The sequence below is a fragment of the Pseudophryne corroboree genome, chromosome 2 (genome assembly GCF_028390025.1).
Source record: "Pseudophryne corroboree isolate aPseCor3 chromosome 2, aPseCor3.hap2, whole genome shotgun sequence".
Taxonomy (NCBI): Eukaryota; Metazoa; Chordata; class Amphibia; order Anura; family Myobatrachidae; genus Pseudophryne; species Pseudophryne corroboree.
Genome location: NC_086445.1, coordinates 908,188,441 through 908,215,783, shown reverse-complemented (window position 1 = coordinate 908,215,783; position 27,343 = coordinate 908,188,441). Strand labels below are relative to the sequence as shown.

Below are 27,343 nucleotides of genomic sequence, written 5' to 3'. Positions count from 1 at the left end.
TCCTGAATCCATATGGTTCAGGTGACACTAAACAATCTGGGTACTTCAGCTGTCTTCGTTCTGCTAGTCTAATGCCAGTAACTACTGCCAAGTAGGATCATCCAATTTGGCCACAGACATACTCTAAGTGTTTGAGCCAAGCAGCTAGACCTCTTCTGTGATCTCAGGGGTTAGTTGTTGTGTTTGGAAGATGATCCTACAGAGGTCAATATGTGATTATTGTCGCAAAGTGCTCCATTTTATTATTATTATTATTATTATTTATTTTTCTCTAACGTCCTAGTGGATGCTGGGGACTCCGTAAGGACCATGGGGAATAGACGGGCTCCGCAGGAGACATGGGCACTTTAAGAAAGAATTTAGGTTCTGGTGTGCTCTGGCTCCTCCCTCTATGTCCCTCCTCCAGACCTCAGTTTGAATCTGTGCCCGGACGAGCTGGGTGCTGTTTAGTGAGCTCTCCTGAGCTTGCTATAAGAAAGTATTTTGTTAGGTTTTTTTTATTTTCAGGGAGCTCTGCTGGCAACAGACTCCCTGCATCGTGGGACTGAGGGGAGAGAAGCAGCCCTACTCTCTGCAGATAGGTCCTGCTTCTTAGGCTACTGGACACCATTAGCTCCAGAGGGATCGTACACAGGATCTCACCCTTTGTCGTCCGATCCCGGAGCCGCGCCGCCGCCCCCCTCGCAGAGCCGGAAGACAGAAGCCGGGTGAAAGAAGCAAGAGGACTTCGAAATCGGCGGCAGAAAACTCCAGTGTTCACTGAGGTAGCGCACAGCACTGCAGCTGTGCGCCATTGCTCCCACACTACACCCACATACTCCGGTCACTGTAAGGGTGGAGGGTGCAGGGGGGTGGGGTGCCCTGGGCAGCAATTAGGACCTCTTGGCAAAAGTTGGACATATATACAGTTGGGCACTGTATATATGTATGAGCCCCCGCCATAATATTGTACATAAACGCGGGACAGAAGCCCGCCACTGAGGGGGCGGGGCTTCTTCCTCAGCACTCACCAGCGCCATTTTTTCTCCACAGCTCCGCTGAGAGGAAGCTCCCCAGGCTCTCCCCTGCAGATACACGGTAGAAGAGGGTAAAAAAGAGAGGGGGGGGCACATAATTAGGCGCAAAAATCATTATTACAGCGACTACTGGGTTAACACTAAGTTACTGTGTGATTCCTGGGTTATATAGCGCTGGGGTGTGTGCTGGCATACTCTCTCTCTGTCTCTCCAAAGGGCCTTGTGGGGGAACTGTCTTCAAAAAGAGCATTCCCTGTGTGGCTGGTGTGTCGGTACGCTTGTGTCGACATGTTTGACGAGGAAGGCTATGTGGAAACAGAGCGGGAGCAAATTAATGTGGTGTCTCCGCCGACGGCGCCGACACCCGATTGGATGGCTATGTGGAGGGTTTTAAATGATAATGTTAATTCCTTGCATAAAAGGTTGGATAAAGCTGAAACCTTAGGACAGTCAGGGTCTCAGCCCGTGCCTGATCCTATGTCGCAGAGGGCGTCAGGGTCTCAGAAGCGCCCACTATCCCAAATTGTTGACACAGATACCGACATGGATTCTGACTCCAGTGTCGATTACGATGATGCAAAGTTACAGCCTAAATTGGCTAAATCCATCCGTTATATGATTATAGCAATTAAGGATGTGTTGCACATCACAGAGGAAACCCCAGTCCCAGACAAGAGGGTTCATATGTATGGGGAAAAAAAGGCAGGTGATGACCTTCCCCCCTTCACACGAGCTAAATGAGTTATGTGAAAAGGCTTGGGAATCTCCAGATAAAAAACTGCAGATTTCCAAATGGATGCTTATGGCGTATCCTTTCCCGCCAACGGACAGGTTACGCTGGGAATCCTCCCCTAGAGTGGACAAAGCTTTAACACGCTTATCCAAGAGGGTAACCCTGCCGTCACAGGATACGGCCACCCTAAAAGATGCTGCGGATAGAAAGCAAGAGGGTACCCTGAAGTCCATTTATACACATTCAGGTACCTGACTAAGGCCGGCAATTACGTCGGCCTGGGTGTGTAGTGCTGTAGCAGCATGGACGGATACCTTATCTGAGGAACTTGATACCTTAGACAAGGATACTATATTGATGACCCTGGGGCATATAAAAGACGCTGTCCTATATATGAGAGATGCTCAAAGAGACATTAGTCTACTGGGCTCTAGAATAAATGCTATGTCGATTTCTGCCAGAAGGGTCCTGTGGACTCGGCAATGGACAGGTGATGCCGACTCAAAAAGGCACATGGAGGTTTTACCTTACAAGGGTGAGGAATTGTTTGGGGAGGGTCTCTCGGACCTGGTCTCCACAGCTACTGCTGGAAAGTCAAATTTTTTGCCATATGTTTCCTCACAACCTAAGAAAGCACCGTATTACCAAATGCAGTCCTTTCGATCACAAAAAGGCAAGAAAGTCCGAGGTGCGTCCTTTATTGCCAGAGGCAGGGGCAGAGGAAAGAAGCTGCACAACACAGCTAGTTCCCAGGAACAGAAGTCCTCCCCGGCTTCCACTAAATCCACCGCATGACGCTGGGGCTCCACAGGCGGAGCTAGGCCCAGTGGGGGCGCGTCTCCGAAATTTCATCCACAAGTGGGTTCACTCCCAGTTGGATCCCTGGGCAATAGAGATTGTGTCTCAGGGATACAAGCTAGAATTCGAAGAGATGCCCGCTCACCGATACCTCAAATCAGCCCTGCCAGCTTCCCCCTTAGAAGGGGAAATAGTGTTAACTGCAATTCACAAATTGTATCTACAACAGGTGGTGGTCAAGGTTCCCCTCCTTCAACAAGGAAAGGGTTATTATTTGACCATGTTTGTGGCACCGAAACCGGACGGTTCGGTCAGACCCATATTGAATTTAAAATCCCTGAACATATACCTGAAAAGGTTCAAGTTCAAGATGGAATCGCTCAGAGCGGTCATCGCAAGCCTGGAAGGGGGGGATTTTATGGTGTCTCTGGACATAAAGGATGCATACCTTCATGTCCCCATTTATCCACCTCATCAGGCGTACCTCAGATTTGTGGTACAGGATTGTCATTACCAATTTCAGACGTTGCCGTTTGGTCTCTCCACGGCACCGAGAATATTTACCAAGGTAATGGCGGAAATGATGGTACTCTGCACTCTGCGGAAGCAAGGGGTCACAATTATCCCATACTTGGACGATCTCCTCATAAAGGCGAGGTCAAGAGAGCAGTTGCTGATCAGCGTAGCACGCTCACTGGAAGTGTTACAACAACACGGCTGGATTCTAAATATTTCAAAGTCGCAGTTGATTCCTACGACTCGTCTGCCTTTCCTGGGCATGATTCTGGACACAGACCAGAAGAGGGTTTATCTCCCGATGGAGAAGGCTCAGGAACTCATGACACTAGTCAGAAACCTATTGAAACCAAAACAGGTGTCGGTGCATCACTGCACGCGAGTCCTGGGAAAGATGGTGGCATCATACGAGGCCATTCCCTTCGGCCATTCCATGCGAGGACCTTTCAATGGGATCTACTGGACAAATGGTCCGGATCACATCTTCAGATGCATCGGTTAATCACCCTATCCCCCAGGGCCAGGGTGTTTCCCCTGTGGTGGCTGCAGAGCGCTCACCTCCTCGAGGGCCGCAGATTCGGCATTCAGGACTGGGTCCTGGTGACCATGGATGCAAGCCTCCGAGGGTGGGGGGCAGTCACACAGGGAAGAAATTTCCAAGGTCTGTGGTCAAGTCAGGAGACTTGCCTTCACATCAACATCCTGGAACTAAGGGCCATATACAACGCCCTACGCCAAGCGGAGTCCCTACTTCGCGACCAACCGGTTCTGATTCAGTCAGACAACATCACCGCAGAGGCTCATGTAAACCGCCAAGGCGGCACAAGGAGCAGGGTGGCGATGGTAGAAGCCACCAGAATTCTTCGCTGGGCGGAGAATCACGTAAGCGCACTGTCAGCAGTGTTCATTCCGGGAGTAGACAACTGGGAAGCAGACTTCCTCAGCAGGCACGACCTCCACCCGGGAGAATGGGGACTTCATCAAGAAGTCTTCACGCAGGTTGCAAGTCGGTGGGAACTGCCACAGGTGGACATGATGGCATCCCGCCTCAACAAAAAGCTACAGAAGTATTGCGCCAGGTCAAGAGACCCTCAGGCGATAGCTGTGGACGCACTGGTGACGCCGTAGGTGTTCCAGTCGGTCTATGTATTTCCTCCTCTTCCTCTCATACCCAAGGTGCTGAGAATCATTAGAAAAAGAGGAGTGAGAACAATACTCATTGTTCCGGATTGGCCAAGAAGGGCTTGGTATCCAGATCTGCAAGAAATGCTCACAGAGGACCCGTGGCCTCTGCCTCTAAGACAGGACTTGTTGCAACAGGGGCCCTGTCTGTTCCAAGACTTACCGCAGCTGCGTTTGACCTCATTCCGGATGAGGTCATTCCTACGCTGATAAAGGCTAGGAAGGACGTGACGGCTCAACATTATCACCGTATATGGTGAAAATATGTTGCTTGGTGTGAGGCCAGGAATGCCCCTACGGAGGAATTCCAGCTGGGCCGTTTCCTTCACTTCCTACAGTCGGGAGTGTCTTTGGGCCTAAAATTGGGTTCCATTAAGGTCCAGATTTCGGCCCTATCCATTTTTTTTCAAAAAGAACTGGCTTCTCTGCCTGAAGTTCAGACGTTTGTAAGGGGAGTGCTGCATATTCAGCCCCCTTTTGTGCCTCCAGTGGCACCTTGGGATCTTAACGTGGTGTTGAGTTTCCGGAAATCACACTGGTTTGAACCACTCAAGTCGGTGGAATTGAAATATCTCACGTGGAAGGTGGTCATGCTACTAGCCTTGGCTTCGGCTAGGCGTGTGTCAGAATTGGCGGCTTTGTCACATAAAAGCCCTTATCTGGTTTTCCATGAGGATAGAGCAGAATTGCGGACCCGCCCACAATTTCTGCCGAAAGTGGTTTCATCCTTTCATATGAACCAACCTATTGTGGTGCCTGTGGCTACTACTGACTTGGAGGATTCCGAGTTACTGGATGTGGTCAGGGCTTTGAAGGTTTATGTAGCCAGTACGGCTAGGGTCAGGAAAACAGAATCTTTGTTTATCCTGTATGCTTCCAACAAGCTTGGGGCGCCTGCTTCAAAGCAGACTATTGCTCGCTGGATCTGTAACACGATTCAGCAGGCTCATTCTGCGGCTGGATTGCCGCTGCCTAAATCAGTTAAGGCCCATTCCACAAGGAAGGTGGGCTCTTATTGGGCGGCTGCCCGAGGGGTCTCGCTATTACAACTTTGCCGAGCGGCTACTTGGTCAGGTTCAAACACCTTTGCAAGGTTCTACAAGTTTGATACCCTGGCTGGGGAGGACCTTGTGTTTGCTCAATCGGTGCTGCAGAGTCATCCGCACTCTCCCGCCCGTTTGGGAGCTTTGGTATAATCCCCATGGTCCTTACGGAGTCCCCAGCATCCACTAGGACGTTAGAGAAAATAAGATTTTACTTACCGGTAAATCTATTTCTCCTAGTCCGTAGTGGATGCTGGGCGCCCGTCCCAAGTGCGGACGTCTTCTGCAATGCTTGTTTATAGTTATTGCTTAAATAAGGGTTAAGTTATAGTTGCATCAGGGTTGATCTGATGCTCTGTTGTTGTTCATACTGTTAAATGGGTAAGTCTATCACAAGTTATACGGTGTGGCTGGTATGAGTTTTGCCCTGGATTTCCAAAATCCTTTCCTTGTACTGTCAGCTCTACCGGGCACAGTTTCTCTAACTGAGGTCTGGAGGAGGGACATAGAGGGAGGAGCCAGAGCACACCAGAGCCTAAATTCTTTCTTAAAGTGCCCATGTCTCCTGCGGAGCCCGTCTATTCCCCATGGTCCTTACGGAGTCCCCAGCATCCACTACGGACTACGAGAAATAGATTTACCGGTAAGTAAAATCTTATTTTAAGGCACAAGGGATCAGCAAAGCCCAATTATAGAGTACATAAACAAATAAGCAAAACAAGAAAACAGTTACTTACAAGTATCTTTTAAGACAATATAGGAAAAGTACAGGGTATATTAACTTAGCTGCAGCAGCAGATGACACTGAAATAAGTATCAGGGTGGCAGAAAACCAAGGGATTTGGTGCTGTCGAAAGGAGTATAAAGTAGGAGATAGTTTAAGTAAGAGAAGGAAAGCCACATGAGGGAAGAGGGCCCTGCTTGTGAGAGCTTACATTCTAAAGGGAAGGGGCAGACAGACGGGTGACACAGATGAGGTAGACAGTGGGCATGGGACAAAGGGTTTAGGATGAGAGTTTGCTGTGTGTTTGGAGAAGAAATTGGTCTTGAGAGCCTGTTTGAAGTTTTGTAGAGTGGTAGAGAGTCTGATGGGAAGAGGTAGAGAATTCCAGAGAAAGGGAGCAGCACATGCAAAATCTTGGAGGTAAGAGCGGGAGGAGGTAATCAGTAGGCAGGAGAAGCAGTGTGCATTAGCGGAGCTAAGAGGGCTGGTGGGAGTGAAAAGGGAGATAAGGTAAAAAATGTATATAGCAGAGGAGTGAGTCAGGCTTTGTAAGTGACTGTGAGAAGCTTGAATTGGATTCTGAAAGGGAAAGGGAGCCAGTGAAAGTCTTTTAAGAGAGGGGAGCTGGACGTAGTACATTTGGTGAGGAAGACGAGCTTGGCAGCAGCATTAAGGATAGATTGGAATGGAGAGAGATATTTGTCAGGGATGACAGATAAGAGAAGATTACAGTAGTCCAGTCTGGAGATGACCACTGAGTGAATAAGGGTCTTAGTAGCATCCTGGGTGAGCAAGGGTCTGGTTCTGGAATTATTGTTCAATGAAAATGGCAGGTTTGTGAGAGGTACTGAATGTGTGGTTTGAAGGAGAGGGAGGAGTCAATGATTACTCCAAGACAGCGCAATTGGGGGCTAGAGAACATAGTAGTGCCATCAATAGATAATGAAATTGTGGGAGGTAAGATTGTGCAGGAGGGTAGGAAGATGGTAAGCTCAGTCTTAAACATGTTAAGTTTAAGAAAGCGCTGAGATATCCAAGAAAAGATAGCAGAGAGACAGTTGGAGAAACAAGCGAGAAGAGTGGGGGGAGAGGTCAGGGGAGGAAAGTTAAATTCGAGTAGCATCAGCATAAAGATGATATTTTAGGTCAAAAGAGCAAATGAGCTCACCTAAAGAGGATGTATAGAGAAAGAGAAAAGAAGAGGACCAAGAACAGAACCTTGGGGGACACCTACAGTTAGTGGAAGTGTGGGGGGAAGGGGGGGAGAAGAGACAGAGAAGTAATGGTCAGAGAGGTAAGAGGATAGCCAGGGGAGGGCAGTATCACACCCAACCAATGGAGTTAAGGATTTGCAGAAGAAGAGGGTGGTCCACAGGGGTGTGGTTCATCAAATCGACAGTATCTAGGTCGACCACTGTAGGTCGACAGTCACTAGGTCGACATGGATGGAAGGTCGACAGGGTTTCTAGGTCGACATGTGCTAGGTCAACAGGTCTAAAGGTCGACATGAGGATTTTTTTTGTGTGTCGTTTTCTTCGTAGAGTGACCGGGATCCCAAATTAGTGTACCGCGTCCCCTCGCATGGCTCGCTTCGCTCGCCATGCTTCGGGCATGGTGCCTTCTCTCCGCTACCGCTTCGCTCGGCACAGATTACCGTTCCAATCGTAGTCCACGTGGATCGTTAAGTATGAAAAAATTCAAAAAAAAGAAAAAAAATGTGAAAAACTCATGTCGACCTTTAGACCTGTCGACCTAGCACATGTCGACCTAGAAACCCTGTCGACCTTCCATCCATGTCGACCTAGTGACTGTCGACCTACAGTGGTCGACCTAAACATTGTCGACCTAGATACTGTCGATCTTCAGACCGGATCCCGGTCCACAGTGTCAAAAGCAGCAGAGAGGTCAAAGAGAATAAGCAGAGAGTACTGTTCCTTGGATTTAGTGGAAAGGAGGTCATTGCAAACTTTTGTGAGGGCAGTTTCAGTGGAGTGGAGAGGATGGAAGCCAGACTGAAATAGCTCAAGCAAAGAGTAGAAGAAAAAGAAAGGCAGTAAGGCAGTTGTAGAAAATTCACTCAAGGAGTTTGGAGGCAAAAGGGAGGAGAGACATAGGTCGGTAATTAGAGAGAGTGTGTGGATCAAGGATAGGTTTTTTTAAGAATAGGGGAGACGAATGCATGCTTGAAGGCAGAGGGGACTGAGGTGGGTAAGATGGGAACAGGCAGAAGGAGTAAGGTAGCGGAGGAGGTGGGAGGGAATAAGGTCAAATGGGGAGCAGGAGGGTGGTGGGATGGATGAGGGCCATGGCTTCCTCACCTGCCTGGTATATGAGAGAAAGATGTCAGAGTTGGTAAGAGGGATGGGGGGGGGGGGGGGGGGGTGGTAAGGGAAAGGAGATGGCTGGTTGCTGATGGTCTGGTGGGCTGTGATGTCCTGTCAAATGGAGTCAATTTTGAATGTGAAATAAGTGGTAAAGTCAAGAGCAGAGAGTGAGGAGGGGAGTTGAGGTGGAGGTGGGCAGAGGAGGGAGTTGACAGTGGCAAAGAGGCGCTGGGGATTCCAAGACTGGGAGGAGATGTGGTTCTTAAAGTATGACTGTTTAGCGAGGGAAAGGATGAGAACATAAGGTTGAAATAGAGGAAGTCTGCCTTAGAGCGTGATTTTCTCCACTGTCACTCGATGGTATGTGAGCATTTTGTGCCGATATTTGATGCATTTGGCGTGCCAGGGTTGAGGTGTTGATCTGCAAGAGTGAATAAATGTTGGAGAAGCGACAGAGTCAAGGGGGTAATTCCGAGTTGATCGCACGTAGCAACTTTTTGCTGCTCGTGCGATCAACTAGACGCCGCCTATGGGGGAGTGTATTTTAGCATAGCAGGGCTGCGATCGCTTGTGCAGCCCTGCTAGTATAAAAAAGTTTTGTGCAGAACAAGACTAGCCCTGCAGTTACTTACCCTGTACGATGGATCCAGTGATGAAGGTCCCGGAATTGATGTCAGACATCCGCCCTCCAAACGCCTGGACACACCTGCGTTCGGATCTCCACGCCCGGAAAACGGTGAGTATCCGCCCCGGAATGCCTCCCCGCTGTCAATCTTCTGGCGATCGCGCTAGCAATCACTTTCTTCTGGTCGTTGCCCGGTGACGGCTGTCGCTGGGCAATGACGCGTGTGCGCATTGCGGGCGCCGCGCATGCGCATTTCCGACCCATTCACACCGCAGCGATAAACCGCAGCAGGCGAATGGGTCGGAATGACCCCCAAAAGCAGAAGTTATGGATGCACTGTATAGGGAAGTGGCTTGTTCAGGGCATGGAGTGAAGTGAGTTGAACAGGCATGATAGGGAAGTGGTGTCGATAGCCTCAATGTTACGCTTAGTGATGGTAGCTTTAGGAGGTAGAGATGGAGAAGCAGAGAGAGATAAGTTAAAAGAGAGCAGATGGTGGTCAGAGAGGGGAAATGGGGATTTGGAGAAATCATAAATATCACAACGGTGAGTGAAGTCCAGATCAAGTGAGCTCCCATTCACATGGGAGGGCAAGGAAGTCCACTGGGAGAGACCAAGTGAAGACGTGGGGTTAAGGAGTTTAGACGCAGGAGATTTTGTGGGGCTATCAATTGGGAAGTTGAAATCACCTAAGACAGGGGTGGGGAACCTTTTTTCTACCAAGCGCCATTTGGATATTTATAAAATCCTTCGGGGGCCATACAAAAATTATCAACTTAAAAATTAGCCTGCCCTCAGTTAGTAGTTATGCCCCCAGTCACTTGTTATGCCCGATTAGATTTGCCCCCAGTCAGTTGTTATGCCCCATTAGATATGCCCACTGTCAGTTGTTTTGGCCCATTAAATATGCCCCCTGTAGTTATGCCCCATTAGATATGCACACTGTAGTTATGCCCCATTATATATGCCCCTAGTAGTGCCGCTTACACACACACACACACACACACACACACACACACACACACACACACACACACACACACACACACACACATTAAAAGAAAAAAGAAAAAACACAATGCTCACCAGCCCTGCTCCTGCTTCCGGACCGCTGCCCTCCCTCTCCTCGGAACTATGGGAGAGATGTCATGACGTCTCTCCCATAGTGCCGCACAGCAACACATGTACACTGCCTGAGCCAGAAGCTGGAGCTCAGGAGTGAGCTCCTGCGTCCGGCTGCTGCTGAGGAGCCGGCCACCCGCTGGTGGTAAAATCTCAGCGGGCGCTCGGCATCTCCTCTCGTTTAGTTGAGCCGGGCCGGATCAAGTGGCTCTGAGGGCCTTATACGGCCCTCGGGCCTGAGGTTCCCCACCCCTGACCTAAGATAATGGAGGGAATATCAGAAGAGAGGAAGTGAGGAAGCAAAGTTGCTGAGGAATTTGGAATGAATGCCAGCGGGGCAGTAAATGATAGATACTCTAAGATAAATACGTTAGAAAAGTAGTATAGCATGGACCTCAAATATAGAGAATGTAAGGGATGGTTTTGGGAGTATGAGTTGGTAGGAGTAGCTAGAGGGTAAAAGGATCTCCACACCAACACCTTGGTGACCCCCGGGTCAGGGTGTGTGTGAGAATGCAGAGAGAACAGCAGGAAAAGTTAGAGGGGGTAATCCAGGTTTTTAGTAATGGCTAGTATATCCAGGGAGTTGTAGATGAAAAGGTCATGGGTGGGGACCAGTTTGTTACAAACAGATCTGGCATTCCAGAGGGCACAGGATAGTGGGGAATGAGTTTGTGGGTATGAGTTTGTGGGAGAGATGAGAATGAGATTATCAGGGTTGCTGTAGCATTGAGGCAACATTAATTTGGATGGCAGGGATAAAGCAGGTGTAGTGTTGGTGCCGGTCTTTAAGCTAGGAAAGAAAACTGCAGGAGGAGAGCAGGGAGGGAGTACAGTGTGATCCGGATGGTGGTGAGGTGGGGTGACTGGGAATGGGGAGAGGTAGCAGGGCTGAGTGATAGGGTGGTTGGACCATGGTGGGCAAACAGGAGAGGAGGGGAAGGGGTGGACAGGAAACACCCTTTTTTGTCTTATATTACCTGTTTCCTATGAGGTGGTGAGCACTTTTGCGCAAGTTTCGGCCGCCGTAAAGTGCGGCCGCTGCTGCGATGACTCATACCCGTGAGATTATTGTGGCTAATTGGACTGACCTGTAAGGCTGGTACTAACAGCAATTGATTGTCTATTTCTTGCATTGGTTGTTCAAACCTGTTTGAGCACTTGCATAATGACATTGGTACTAATGTGCTCTTTTTTTTTTTTTTTTTTATCTGCACCATGCTATTTGTCTGATCCAGCTATGGACCTCATTCCGAGTTGTTCGCTCACTAGCCGCTTTTCGCAGCAGTGCACACGCTAAGCCGCCGCCCTCTGGGAGTGAATCTTAGCTTAGCAGAATTGCGAACGAAAGATTCGCAAAATTGCGAATAGAAATTTCTTAGCAGTTTCTGAGTAGCTCGAGACTTACTCTGCCACTGCGATCAGTTCAGTCAGTTTCGTTCCTGGTTTGACGTCACAAACACACCCAACGTTCGCCCATGCGCAGTTAGCGGAAAATCGCACCGGTGCGAAGGAAAATAACGAGCGAACAACTCGGAATGAGGGCCTATGTTCTGATTTCATGCTGGGGAGATAGCAGGGTTGGCTGGTTTAAACCAGCTTGGTTTAAACCGTGGATTAAACCCAATTTTTTTTTTTTAGAAAAACCACTCTGGGTTTTTGTATTATGCTGTTAGTACAGGCACGGCGCAGTGACTTATTAAAAAAAAGGTTATTATATTACAAAAAATAGTGGTTTTATTCAAAATGTGTAATACCAGTGACATGCCCCTTGCTAATGCTTTACTCCTCCTTCCGTGCATGTGTGTATTTCTCTGAAAAGTGTTTTGGCACTTTCCATTTTGTATTACTATTCATATGTATTTAATTATAATAAGTAAAGGGCCCATTCACTACCGCGACATGGTGCTTCCCTGCACTGCATCCCTTTGCTGAGCGGCTAGCGCCGGGCCTGTGTGCACTGACACTGCACAGCACTCTCACCTTTTACATTGATTCAGCCAGTCACTCAGTTCTGCCAGCCAGTCACTATTGTTAGCACCAGTGTCCCAATGCGCCACATTACAGGGAAGTAGACGCACTAAATAAACTACAGCTCCCAGCATCCCTTAGCGCCGAAGCATTCCGGCCCTTAGGGCTGCTGGGAGCTGTAGTTTATTGAGTGCATCTTCTTCCCTGTAATGCGGCGCGTTAGGACACCGGCACTAACAATAGTGACTGGCTGCTGTGCGAGTCTCCGGGAGAGCCACTGCCAAAGGGAGGACAGCAGCTGCTGACAGGAGGGAGGAGAAGCAAGATAAGCATTACCCGTCCCTCCCTCACTCACAGTACCTCTGGGCCCCATCCGCGGCACCCCCACACACCCCCTCCAGCACCCGCTGTAGCTTCTGGACCCCCACCCGCAGCAACCCTGCACCCGCCCCTCCAGCCGCACCCCCGCAACTGCTCCTCCCCCACCCGCGGTGGCTCCGGACCCCACCTGCGGCACCACCGCACCAGTCCCTCCCCCACCTGCGACACCACCGCAACAGCCCCTCCCCCTCCCGCGGCATCCCCGGATCCCATACGCGTCTTCCCCGCACCAACCACTTCCCCAACCAAAGCACCTACTAGGTGATTCATCAGGCCCTGCGTGCGCTGTTCACCCCATTGCAAGGAGCTTCGACCCCTTAAACATTGCACGCCCTTTATCCGTGCAATATTTAACCACTCACACAATTATGATTGGAGGTAATACTCCATATAATAAAAAAATCGCACGCCACAAGGGTGTGCAAGGGTTAAGGGGGCGTAGCCCCTTACGACGGTTTGAAGAGCGCCCGTTTGGCGCGATGAATCACCTAGTTTACATATATTCAGATGTAATAGGAATAATAAGCTGTAAAAAAATTGGTTTTATTGAAATATGTACAATAAATCAAATCAAAGCCTAATAACATTATTAATGTTAGACAGCATGAAAACATGGTTGATGGAGGTTTGTAATACATGATTCTTTTTTTTTTTTTTCATCAAAACATTTTTGCAAAACAAAATAATAAATTGGTTTAAACTCCAAAAAGCGGGTTTTTTTTGTTCTAAATCAGGTTTTTTTCCAACCCTGGGAGATAGTATGGTTTACTGTATCATGTACACAAATTATTCAGTTTAAAAACTATGGCTTATATTTAATTAATTATCTCTGTTGTCCAAACTCTAGCATGCTGTTTGGTGTTTACCTCCTTTGATCATTTGGCCATCAGGGGTATTATATCCCATATCTTTACATTTAGTGAGGTGTAGTCGTGGTGTAAAGGACAGAGGGGGTCATTCCGAGTTGATCGCTCGCTAGCAAATTTTAGCAGCCGTGCAAACGCATTGTTGCCGCCCACTGGGGAGTGTATTTTATCTTTTGCAGAAGTGCGAACGCTTGTGCAGCAGAGCGCCTGCAAAATCTTTTTGTGCAAAACAAGACCAGCCCTGTAGTTACTCTTCGTGTGTGTTGATTCTAACGACGGACGGACAGCTTTTAACGTCACACACCCGCCCAACGAACCCCCAGCCACGCCTGCGTTTTTCTGCCACGCCTGCGTTTTTCTAAACATTCCCTAAAAACGGTCAGTTGACACCCAGAAACGCCCACTTCATGTCAATCTTCCTGCGTTCGGCCATGCGACAGGAATGTTCGTTAAACCCTGTGCAAACCCACGATGCTCATTGTACCTGTATGACGCGCTTGCGCATTGCGGTGCATATGCATGCGCAGAAATGCACATTTTTAGCCTGATCGCAACTCTGAATGACCCCCAGAGTGTGATTCCTGATTAGTAAAAAAACAAACAAACACTGAGCATCACCAAACATGTAATTTCAACTTTAAACTTGTCATTTATTTTGTACTGGCCGGACATGGCTACTAATAACAGATGCACAGACAAAATTCTTAAAGCTATGGGGGTCATTCCGACCTGATCGTAGCTGTGCTAAATTTAGCACAGCTACGATCACTTACACTGACATGCGGGGGGACACCCAGCACAGGGCTAGTGCGCCCGCATGTCATCAGGTCGCAACCCCCCCCCGCGCGCACAAGTACAAAAGCATCGCGCAGCGGTGATGCTTTTGTACTTGAAGAGTAACTTGAAGAGTAACTCCCGGCCAGCACAGCTCCTGTCGCTGCCCTGGGTCGAGCGGCTGTGTGTGACATCACGCAGCCGATTCGGACCGCAGTTCTGACCTAATCGCTGCACTGCGAAGAACTGCAGCGAGTGATCAGGTCAGAATGACCCCCTATGTGTGCAAATGCTAGGAGCTTAGGAGACAAAATTCCAGAGCTAATTGCGATAATGACAAGGGATAACCTGGATTTTGTGGCAATTACAGAGTCATGGTGCAATGAGAATCATGACTGGGACATAGCTATACCAGAATACAATTTATTTAGGAAGGATATAATGGGAAGAATAGGAGGAGGGGTAGCAATGTATGTGAAAAAAGTATAAATGCTACTTTAATACAAAATATTGAAGATAAAACTAAGGCCCTTTGAGTCACCATAGAAACCGGGGAGAAGGACATTATTCGCATTGGGGTGATCTATAGACCACCAGGCCAGGGGCAGGATTTGGACAGGAACCTATTGCTGGGCATCACTAAAATGACTTTAAAGGGAGAAGTCATAATCATGGGAGACTTTAATTTACCTGATGTAAATTGGGAGGGGTCTTTTGCAAGTTCAACTACAAGTGGCAAATTTCTACATTCCTTACAGGGAGCATCTCTCAAGCAATTGGTGAGGGAGCCCACTAGCAAAGACTCAATATTAGATTTAATTCTTACAAATGGTGACAGGATACCCGACATATATGTGGGTGAGCACCTGGGATCCAGTGATCATCAAGCAGTATGGTTTAGTATAAAGGCAGGATCCAACTCCTGTCACACAAAAACAAAGGTGTTGGATTTTAGAAATGCTGACTTTGAAAAAATGGGGAGATGTTTAAGTGATTCATTGGCGGACTGGAGGAACTTCGAAAGAGTGCAGGAGAGGTGGAAAAAACTGAAAAGTGCAATACTAAGGGCAACAGACCTTTGTATCAAAAGGGTTAGGAATAGCACCAGGAAAAGGAAGCCAGTGTGGTACACAAAAGAAGTATCAACTAGTGTGAAAGGATGGCTTTTAGGAAATACAAATAGACTCAAAATAATAACAACAAAGAGGTGTATCTTGACAGACGGAAGGATGCTAATAAAGTGATCAGACTTGCAAAGGCAGAAGCTGAGGAGAAAATGGCCCAGTCAGTAGATAAAGGGGGCAAAACTTTTTTTTAAGTATATAAGTGAAAGGAGAAAATCAAATGGAGGAATAATAAGACTTAAGACAGAGAGTGAGCATTTGGTGGAGGGAGACAAGGCAATAGCAGATCACCTAAATAATTATTTTTGCTCAGTATTTACTACAGAAGTAGAAGGGATGGGGCCACAGTTAAGTTGCTAGGACATTCATAAAAATAAGGTAGATGAAAGTACATTTACAGAGGAGAAGGTCCTAACAGAACTTTCGAGACTAAAAGTGGATAAATCAATGGGGCCAGATGGAATACACCCAAGGATACTCAAAGAGCTAAAAGATGTGCTGGTTACACCTTTAACAGAATTATTTAACCAGTCACTAAATACAGGTGCCATTCCAGAGGACTGGAAAAGAGAAAATGTAGTTCCACAAAAGTGGAAGCAAGGAAAAAGCAAGTAACTACAGACCAGTAAGCCTTACATCAGTAGTAGGGAAACTAATGGAAAAACTATTCATAGAAAGAGTTTTGGAATATCTTAAATCAAACAACTTACAGGATCCAAAACAGCATGGATTTACTGGTGGGAGATCATGCCAAACAAATCTTATTGACTTTTTTGACTCTATGACGAATATAATAGATCAAGGGGGAGCTGTAGATGTAGCATATCTAGACTTTCGTAAGGCATTTGACACAGTCCCACATTGCAGACTGCTAAATAAACTTGAAAGCATGGGGATGGATGATAAAATAGTTAAATGGATAAGAACCTGGTTGCAGGATAGGAAACAGACAGTTGTAGTAAATGGAGTGCAATCTATGGAGGGAAATGTTACCTGTGGAGTACTCCAGGGATCTGTACTTGGACCAGTTCTCTTTAATATCTTTATTGGTGACATTGCAAATAGTATTGAAGGGAAAGTATGCCTTTTTGCAGATGATACAAAGATATGCAACAGGGTAGACACACCGGGAGGGGTAAAACAAATGATTGATGACCTAGGCAGGCTTGAGAAATGGTCAAGAACGTAGCAACTACAGTTTAATGCTAAAAAATGCAAAATCACGCACTTGGGTCTCAAAAACCCAAAGGCTAAATATAGTATCAAAGGTACTATAATGGAAACTACTGAGGAGGAAAGGGATTTAGGAGTCACTATTTCAAGTGACTTGAAGGCAGGAAAGCAATGCAACAAAGCAATGAGAAAGGCAAGTCAGATGCTTGGTTGCATAGGGAGAGGAATCAGTAGCAAGAAATAAGAAGTGATAATGCCACTGTATAGGTCATTGGTACGGCCCCATGTGGAATACTGTGTCCAGTTCTGGAGACCATATCTCCAGAAGGATATAAATACATTAGAGAGTGTACAAAGAAGGGCAACTAAAATGGTGCATGGCCTACATCACAAAACGTACCCGGAGAGGCTAAAAGATCTTAACATGTATAGTTTGGACAGAGCCGGCCCTAACCAATATGATGCCCTAGGCAAGATTTTGGCAGGTGCCCCCTAGCACCACCGCTGGTTCTGCCTCTGACCTTGCACCTCTTTCCCAGCACCATCACCCCTCACCCATAGCAGTCCTTGTACCCCCTATATTTTAAATAGGAACAGTTTGCACATTTGACGCACAGCCCAAAAAGGGGCATCTTCTTGCTGGGAAGGGGCATGGCCACACAATAGTAACCCCAATTCCAATTACACCACACAGTACTGCAACTTTATTCACATTTTATCTTGCGATAGTGTCCCTAATTCACATTACATCACACAGTAGTATCACTTTACCTTATAAACGTTACTCCTCACAGTAGAGCCCCTTATTCACATTACATCACACTGAATTGCTCCTTATTCACATTACACCACACCCTATTGCTCTTTATTCACATTATACAACATAGTAGTGCCCTTTCTATATGCAATGCCACATAGTAGAGCACCTTATACACATAATGCCACACATTAGTAATGCATTTATACACAATTCCACACAGTAATGCCCCTTACACATATGAGACACATTAATGTCCTTATAAACATAATGCACCTTACACATTATGACAACCTTTATTAATGCCCTTTTACACATAATTTCCCTTACACATATGCCGCACATTATTAATGCCCTTATACACATAATGACACGCATAGTGCCCCCTACACATTTGCTGCACATTATTAGTGCCCATACACATAATGACACACATACAGTGTTACCCTGTTACACATATGCCGCACATTATTAATGCCCTTATACACATAATGACACACATAGTGCCCCCTACACATTTGCTGCACATTATTAGTGCCCCTATACACATAATGACACACATACAGTAGTACCCTGTTACACATATGCCGCACATTATTAATGCCCTTATACACATAATGACACACATAGTGGCCCTTTACACATATGTTGCACATTATTAATGCATTTTTACATGACACACACAATGCTCCTTACACATATTCTGAACATTACTGCACAACCAACCCACTCACATGCACACAGCACTTACACTACCACTAACACTGTGACCTCTGCCTCTGCTTGGATACAGATGTGTCCTCACAAATTTTGCATCAATGCTAACATCGGGCACCTTTTTTTTTTTATGAAAATGCATCTTATTTGCATTGCTATGTGGCTAGGATGCACAAGCAGCTTCTGCTGAGTAAAATGATATGCTGCATGCCTATATACTGTGTGAGACTGTGGCTGTATCTGCATATGAAATGCTACACACAGAATATAGGCATGCCGCATATCATTTTAATCATCAGAAGCTGCTGATGCCCCTAGGCATATCAAATGCCCTAGGCAATTGCCTAGTTTGCCTATGCCTATGGCCGGCTCTGAGTTTGGAGGAGAGGCGAGAAAGGGAGGACATGATAGAAACTTTCAAATATATCAAGGGGGAAGCATTCTTCAAAGGAAGAGAAGTATTAGAACTTGAGGACATACACTGAGACTGGAGGGGGAGGAGTTAGGGGGAAATTTAAGGAAAAATTACTTCACAGAAAGAATAGTGCCTAAGTGGAATAGCCTCCCATCAGAGGTGGTAGAGGCTAAGACTGTAGAGCAACCGGGGAGGCCCCCGGTGGGCCGATCAGTGTGTGGGCTGCCTCTCATATGTGGCTCCGCCCCCCACGTGTCACCCGCTGGCTGACTTACTGGAATAGCGTGGTGTACGCCGCCGCCCCCTGCCGCTATCAGGAGCACAGACACTACCCGGCTGACAGCAGGAGGTCCGTGCGCCAAATGCTACTCTCAGGTGGAGAGATTGTGCGGCCGTGGTGGTTGCGCGTCCTGCAGGAGAGGTGAGTATAAGTCTACTCTGACCTCTGCCTGCACTGCGCTCCCGGCCCACCACCTAACTGTAATGCCAGCCTGTCTGCAGGGAGGGGGGAAGAAGCCATAAGAAATTATAACATGGAGCCTGCCCTGATTGCTGCAGTCAGACAGATCTGAAGCTTGCAGGACATTTTTTGTAAAGACTGAGAGCTGCTTTGCCAGACCCAGTGGTACATGGAGGAGGAGGGGGGGCACTGATACTGTGGGTATTATTATGTGTTCAAGGGGCACTGCTACCGTGGGTATGCATATAAGTGGCACTTCTATAGTGCAGTGGCGCACCCAGGGGGGGTTTCAGAGCACCCAGAAACCCCCCTCCATGAGTATTATTAATGGCTGTCTAGCGTCCTCTGCAGCCTGCACTTGTAAGTGCTATAAAGGTTTACTTTATTTTAATTATAGTACATATATATCCATGTGCATACATATATACATATATACATACATACATACATATAAACAGTAAACACACACACAATATATATACATGTGTATATATACGTGCACTGTATGTGTGTGTGTGTGTATATATATATATATATATGTATATATATATATATATATATATACACGGTATATATATGTGTAGATATGTATATATATATATATATACACGGTATATATATGTGTAGATATGTATATATATATATATATACACGGTATATATATGTGTAGATATATATATATATATATATATATATATATACACAGACACACTAGTTTTACGGACCCAGCATACACTGGGTCACCTCAGTCCCCACCCCCGTGATTGGCTCCACCCAGTTCTGGAAACCCCCCCATGCAAATCCTGCGTTTGCCACTGTAGTGGGCATTATTATGTATATAAGCAGCACTGATACCGTGGTCATTATGTATATAAGCGGCACTGATACTGTTGGTATTATTATGTATATAAGTGGCACTGATACCATGGTCATTATGTGTATAAGCAGCACTGATACTGTGGGCATTATTATGTATATAAGTGGCACTGATACTGTGGGCATTATTTTATATATATATATATATATATATATATATATATATGCGGCACTGATACCGTGGTCATTATGTGTATAAGTGGCACGGATTCTGTGGGTATTATTATGTATATAAGCGGCACTGCTACAATGGGCATTATTATGTGTATAAGCAGCACTGATACTGTGGGTATTATGTATATAAGCGGCACTGCTACAATGGGCATTATTATGTGTATAAGCAGCACTGATACTGTGGGTATTATTATGTATATAAGCGGCACTGCTACAATGGCCATTATTATGTGTATAAGCAGCACTGATACTGTGGGCATTATTATGTGTATAAGCAGCACTGATACTGTGGGCATTATTATGTGTATAAGTGGCACTGCTACAATGGATATTATTATGTGTATAATCAGCACTGCTACCGTGGGCATTATTATGTGTATAAGAGGCACTGTTACCGTGGCCATTATTATGTGTATAAGGGGCACTGCTACCATGGGCATTGTGTATAAGGGGCACTATTGTGTAGCATAGCGTGAATATGGGGCAGTACTGTGCGTTGTAGTGTGAGATAGGGGCATTACTCTGGTGTAATATGAAATAGAGGCACTATACACAGATTCAAAGACAAAGGAGATATAGTGGCCCACATTGGTAAGAAACTGCACATACAAAACTGGAGACAAGAAGGCAAACAGAAGGTCACAAAACAGCATCGCACACCTAGTTTTGTTGGATTTCTGCTCGCACCCCTGGAAGGGTGCAAGAAGAAATCCTCTAGACAGGGACAGCATCTATCTGAATTCAATAGCTCCAGGAGCTCCCTCACAGCGCTATTCAATCTGCGATGAACTGAACTGACCCCTATGAAGCAGAGAGACAAATGAAGGAAATGGACAGAGAGAGAGAGGAGAAGCTTTCAGGAAATGGACTGAGATAATTAGTGAGTGTGCAGAGGATTAAATGTCTCCCCAGTTTAAATTTCTTATCTACTTCTGCTACAACACAATACTTTCTAAACTTTTAATATGTTAGGTCCAGCTAATTTGACATGCTCTGCCTTTTGCTGGTGCAACTCCGCCTACATTACATTTTTAAGTAAGCCCACCTACTTTGGTATTGGCTCCGCCAACAGTTGGTTGGTGCCGCCCACATGAGGCCACTTCTATACATTTTTCCAGGGCCACTTTTGTTTCCCAATCCGCCCCTGGATATATTAATATTTAATGCTTTATATATATTCTTAATAATTCTTGACTAAGCATATTTTCCTTCTATAGTCATATTACCCCTCTATTTTAAATCAAAGGATTAAATAAAAAATTATGTTTTAACAACTGTAATTTTTACATATATACCAAAAAGTGCCCCAAAAGGAATTCTTTCTTTGCAATTGGCAGAAGCCAATTATTGTATTTCGGAGTAATAGGAGCCCATCCCTGCAATGTGTGAGAACTAAATCTATCACTTTACTTTTAGATCCGGACCCCTGCTGCTCTAGTGCGCATCCAAGGTTATCAGACTGGGCATGTGCAAGCGGACATTGGGGGTAATTCAGACCTGATCCTAGCAGCAAATTTGTTAGCAGTTGGGCAAAACCATAGGGGTCATTCTGACCCGATCGCACGCTGCGCTACGATCGCCACTGCCTGATTGACAGGCAGAGGCGGTAGATGGGCGGGAGGGGGTGAAACGTCTGCGTTTGGCCGCCGTTTCATGGGCGTGGTCCGGCCAACGCAGACGTGGCCGGTCCGTGCGGGGAGTTGCCCGCAGCAGCTGCGTGACGTCACACGCACCCACTGCGGGCCGGGGAGCGATGAGTAGCTCCCGGCCAGCACGCTAAAGCTGCGCTGGCAGGGAGCTACTCTTGAAGTGCAAAGGCATTGCCACTGTGCGATGCCTTTGCACTTCTGCGAGGGGGGGGGGGCGGCACTGACGTGCGGGGCGGACTAGCCCTGTGCTGGGCGTCTCCCCGCATGTCTGAGTTCATGATCGTAGCTGTGCTAAATTTAGCACAGATACGATCAACTCTGAATGACCCCCCATGTGCACTGAGGTGTGACAGATATAACATGTGCAGAGAGAGTTAGATTTGGGTGGGTTATATTGTCTCTGTGCAGGGTAAATACTTGCTGCTTTATTTGTACACTGCAATTTCGATTTCAGTTTGAACACACCCCACCCAAATTTAACTCTCTCTGCACATGTTATATCTGCCCCCCTGCAGTGCACATGGTTTTGCCCAACTGCTAACAAATTTGCTACTACGATCAGGTCTGAATTACCCCCAGTATCGGGGAAGGATCCTTCAGATCCCTCTCCCAGAAAATGGTGCAAAATATAACCCATAGACTACAATGGATAATGCTATCAGAAAATGGCGTTGGTTATAGGTAAATTTGACACCTATGGGTAAATTTGACAAAATGGCGTTGGTTATGGGTAAATTTGACACCTATGGCGGCTGCTTATGCAAATGAAATTGGGAGAACACGGCAGATACCTACAGGTTAATATTTTTGTGTAGCCCCCAAAACATCTGTTTTTGTGGATTTTCAGCAACTATTTTATAAATATAAACTGAGCTGCAGGAGAAAGTCAAAGTAACAGCAGCATTCTATTTACAGTGGGGATTGAAAGTTTGGGCACCCCAGGCAAAAATTCATTTTAATGTGCAAAAAGAAGCCAAGAAAAGATGGAAAAATCTCCAAAAGGCATCAAATTACAGATTAGACATTCTTATAACATGTCAAAAAAAGTTTGATTCAATTTCCATCATTTACACTGTCAAAAGAACAGAAAACAAAAAATGGCGTCTGCAAAAGTTTGGGCACCCTGCAGAGTTAATACCTTGTACTGCCCCCTTTGGCAAGTATCACAGCTTGTAAACGCTTTTTGCAGCCAGCCAAGAGTCTTTCAATTCTTGTTTGAGGTATCTTCGCCCATTCTTCCTTACAAAAGTCTTCCAGTTCTTTGAGATTCCTGGGCTGCACTGCTCTTTTAAGGTCTATCCATAGATTTTCAATTATGTTGAGGTCAGGAGATTGTGAAGGCCATTGCAAAACCTTCAGTTTACGCCTCTTGATGTAATCCACCGTGGATTTTGAGGTGTGTTTAGGATCATTATCCATATGTAGAAGCCAGCCTCTCTTTAACTTCAGCTTTTTCACAGATGGCATCAAGTTAGCGTCCAAAATTTGCTGGAATCTTATTGAATCCATTTTTCCTTCTACTCGTGAAATGTTCCCTGTGCCACTGGCTGCAATACAACCCCAAAGCATGATTGATCCACCCCCATGCTTAACAGTTGGACAGAGGTTCTTTTCATTAAATTCTGTGCCCTTCCTTCTCCAAACGTACCTTTGCTCATTCCGGCCAAAATGTTCGATTTTAACCTCATCGGTCCACAGAGCTTTATTCCAAAATGCATCAGGCTTGTCTATATGTTCATTTGCAAACTTCAAACGCTGATTTTTGTGGTGAGGACGTAGAAGAGGTTTTCTTCTGATGACTCTTCCATGAAGACCATATTTGGACAAGTATCTCTTTATAGTGGAATAGTGTACCACAACTCCAGTGTCTGCCAGATCTTCCTGGAAGGATCGTGCAGTCAAACGTGGATTTTGACTTGCTTTTCTCACAATCCTGCGAGCTGTTCTGTCTGATATTTTTCTTGGTCCACTGTTCCTGATGACTGCCATTTCTTAATTACATTCCGAGCAGAGGATATGGGCATCTGATAACGCTTTGCTATCTTCTTATAGCCTTCTCCTGCTTTGTGAGCATCAACTATTCTCAGTTTCAGTGTTCTACACAACTGCTTAGAGGAACCCATGGTGCTGATTGTTGGAGCAAGGTCAGATGAGTCTGGGCTTTTAAAACCTTTGAGATTGACATCACCTGGTCTTTCCAGACGATGATTGAGAACAATCCATGACACTGCCAGGTCTCAACTGTCCAAGGTGGCAGTACAAGGTATTAACTCTGCAGGGTGCCCAAACTTTTGCAGACGCCATTTTTTGTTTTCTGTTCTTTTGAAAGTGTAAATGATGGAAATAAAATCAAACTTTTTTTGACATGTTATAAGAATGTCTAATCTGTAATTTGATGCCTTTTGGAGATTTTTCCATCTTTCCTTGGCTTCTTTTTGCACATTAAAATGACTTTTTGCCTGGGGTGCCCAAACTTTCAATCCCCACTGTAAGTCTTCAGTCAATGGATGGGTTTTATTGTCTTATTTTAATAAATGTTTTTTCTTTATTGATCCAGTTGCAATGAGACATGTCCCCATGGCTTTTTTGGATTCAACTGTTCAAGCAGCTGTGAGTGCGGTAATGGCCCTTGTGACCCAAAGTATGGAACATGTCTACTGAGTAAGTCAGCTTCACTCTACAACTAATAATTAATTTTTTTCACTGTTTTTACAACAATACTAAATGGGAACAAGCTCATTTACCAATTCCCGGCTATAATCATAACAGCCATGTGGATACACAAACTAGTGATTTTCCTAATTGCGCAAAACAAACAGTGGTGCAGCTATGAGAAAAAAAGGGGATTCTTCACAACAATCCCAATGGCATATATAAAGTAGGAAAATATTTTCTCAAATAAGCGCAAACACATACATATCCTAATAGTCTTTTGTCCTTCTTCAATGGAGGAAAAGATGGCACCACGGTTTAGCTTCAATATATGAAGAAACTTTCAGGCAGTAATAGTTCCTTATAATGCCACAGCCGTTGGGAGAAGATGATGGATCTGTTTGAAAGGAGTGGAGTGAGGAGGTCCAGAAGAGGTAAGACCCTGAAACTGTGACTCATTTGCTCGCCCACAGCTGACAGAATATCCCTGTGACTTGTGAGGGGGTACAGCTATCTCTCTGTGAGATAGTGCACTGCCAGCCCTGAGGGAGACTGCACACAGGTTCCTCCTCTCTTAACACGCAACTATTGCTATAATATCCCTGTAATCAGAGAAATCAAATTTCACAGGTTCTGTGGCTGGCTGATTTCAAGTCTGCGTTTCACCTGGTTTTAAATAGGACACAGAACCTTGATATTATAGCATCCTATCTCATGATGACCTACCAGCCAGCTGTCAACTACAGCTGGAAATTCAAGGCTGCGTTCAAAACTAAGGCATAAAATGCACATAAATGAAATGAGAAAATTTCACAGTATACGGAGCTAATACATCTGTAGATATGCCCAATTCTGCAACACAGCGTATGTGTCAGGGTTACACCAGGAGAAAACAGGACTATATGCAACACAATGACATTAGGATAAAATAACAGTAAATATGCCAGGTGGTGCTAAGATAAAACAGTAGTATATGTGTTGGGGGCAGGGCCGGATTAAGATCCACATGGGCCTGGTGCTGAAAATGATCAAGGGCCTATTGTGAGAAGTTGAGGAGGTGTGGCTAATGTTGTGCAGGTGTGGCCAGTGACATATGGGCATGTACACTCCTTACACTATAATCCCCAATGTCTCCCAAAATAAGTAAAAGTAGAAAAACAACATTACTTTGTGAAGAAATTAGAATTATAATTTAAATTCATTTATGGAACCATGTGACGAACTAGGCAGTTTATCATCATCAGGCTGTCATGTTGATGAGCCTATTTTTATCTGGGGCCTGGAGCTGTAGCTTCATCCGCCCCATTGTTAATCTGGCCCTGGTTGGGGGGATAAGATAAAACAGTAGTATATGTGTTGGGGGGATAAGATAAAACAGTAGTATATGTGTTGGGGGGATAAGATAAAACAGTAGTATATGTACCGGGGGATAAGATAAAACAGTGGTATATGTGCCAGGTGGTGCTAAGATAAAACAATCAGTGACATGCGGTGAGGTTAGTGACTGGTGAGGCACTGGCTGTTCAGTCCCCCCCCCCCCCAGAAAAAAAAAAGAAGGCATAGGGTTCTCCCTACTTAAGCAAGACCAGCACCCGGCTGAACCAGCCAGGTGGGATTATACCATAGCAGGGGAGACACTCAGTATGAGGTCCCCCTGCCATAGCATTAAACACCCCCCCAAACCAGTCAGCCCAGGGCTGGAATTCCTCAGAAAGTGGGGACCCCAAAAATAAAAATGGGGTACACCCTCCTGAGCAACAACCAGCAGTGCTAAGCCCCGAACCCCTGGTGGCGGTCGGAGCGGGGTTCATGATGGGACAATATTGTTTTTTACAAGCGGCCTACAGGTCCCAGCAAGCCTGCCCCAGCATGCCGGCACTTAGAGAACCACAAGTGCCAGCATGCCCTGGAACTAAGGGCCATATACAACGCCCTACGGCAAGCGGAGACCTTACTTCGCGACCAACCAGTTCTGATCCAGTCAGACAACGTCACCGCAGTAGCTCATGTAAACCGCCAAGGCGGCACAAGGAGCAGAGCGGCAATGGTTGAAGCCACCAGAATTCTTCGCTGGGCGGAGAATCATGTAAGCGCACTGTCAGCAGTGTTCATTCCGGGAGTGGACAACTGGGAAGCAGACTTCCTCAGCAGACACGACCTGCATCCAGGAGAGTGGGGACTTCATCAGGAAGTCTTCGCACAGATTGCAAGTCGGTGGGGACTGCCCCAGATTGACATGATGGCGTCCCGCCTCAACAAAAAGCTACAGAGGTATTGCGCCAGGTCAAGAGACCCTCAGGCAGTAGCTGTAGACGCCCTAGTGACACCGTGGGTGTTCCGGTCGGTCTATGTATTTCCTCCTCTTCCTCTCATACCCAAGGTGTTGAGAATAGTAAGAAAAAGAGGAGTGAGAACAATCCTCATTGTTCCAGATTGGCCACGAAGGACCTGGTATCCGGATCTGCAGGAAATGCTCACAGAAGATCTGTGGCCTCTTCCTCTAAGACAGGACCTGTTGCAACAGGGGCCCTGTCTGTTCCAAGACTTACCGCGGCTGCGTTTGACGGCATGGCGGTTGAACGCCGGATCCTAGCGGAAAAGGGTATTCCGGATGAGGTCATTCCTACGCTGATAAAGGCTAGGAAGGACGTGACATCTAAACATTATCACCGTATATGGCGAAAATATGTTTCTTGGTGTGAGGCCAGGAATGCTCCTACGGAAGAATTCCATCTGGGCCGCTTCCTTCACTTCCTACAAACTGGAGTAAATTTGGGCCTGAAATTAGGCTCTATTAAGGTTCAGGTTTCGGCCTTATCCATTTTCTTTCAAAAGGAATTGGCCTCTCTCCCTGAAGTACAAACTTTTTTGAAGGGAGTACTGCATATTCAGCCTCCTTTTGTACCTCTGGTGGCGCCTTGGGACCTTAACGTGGTGTTAAGTTTCCTTAAGTCACACTGGTTTGAACCACTTAAAACGGTGGAGTTGAAATATCTCACTTGGAAGGTGGTCATGTTATTAGCCTTGGCTTCGGCTAGGCGAGTGTCGGAATTAGCGGCTTTATCATATAAAAGCCCTTATCTGGTTTTCCATATGGATAGAGCGGAATTGCGGACCCGTCCTCAATTCCTGCCAAAAGTGGTCTCATCCTTTCATATGAACCAACCTATTGTGGTGCCTGTGGCTACGCGTGACTTGGAGGATTCCGAGTCCCTTGATGTGGTCAGAGCTTTGAAAATTTACGTGGCCAGAACGGCCACGTAAAGAACGT

The 27,343-nt window shown here is 46.2% G+C and overlaps 1 protein-coding gene across 1 annotated transcript in view; it reads left to right on the top strand.

Moving 5' to 3' along the window:
• SCARF1 (scavenger receptor class F member 1) overlaps window positions 1-27,343 on the top strand; it is a 299,113-nt gene that overhangs the window by 231,999 nt on the left and 39,771 nt on the right. The window contains exon 8 of the mRNA XM_063956091.1: window positions 23,978-24,081. Coding sequence (XP_063812161.1) covers window positions 23,978-24,081 — 104 coding nt within the window. The remainder of the gene's footprint in view (window positions 1-23,977; window positions 24,082-27,343) is intronic.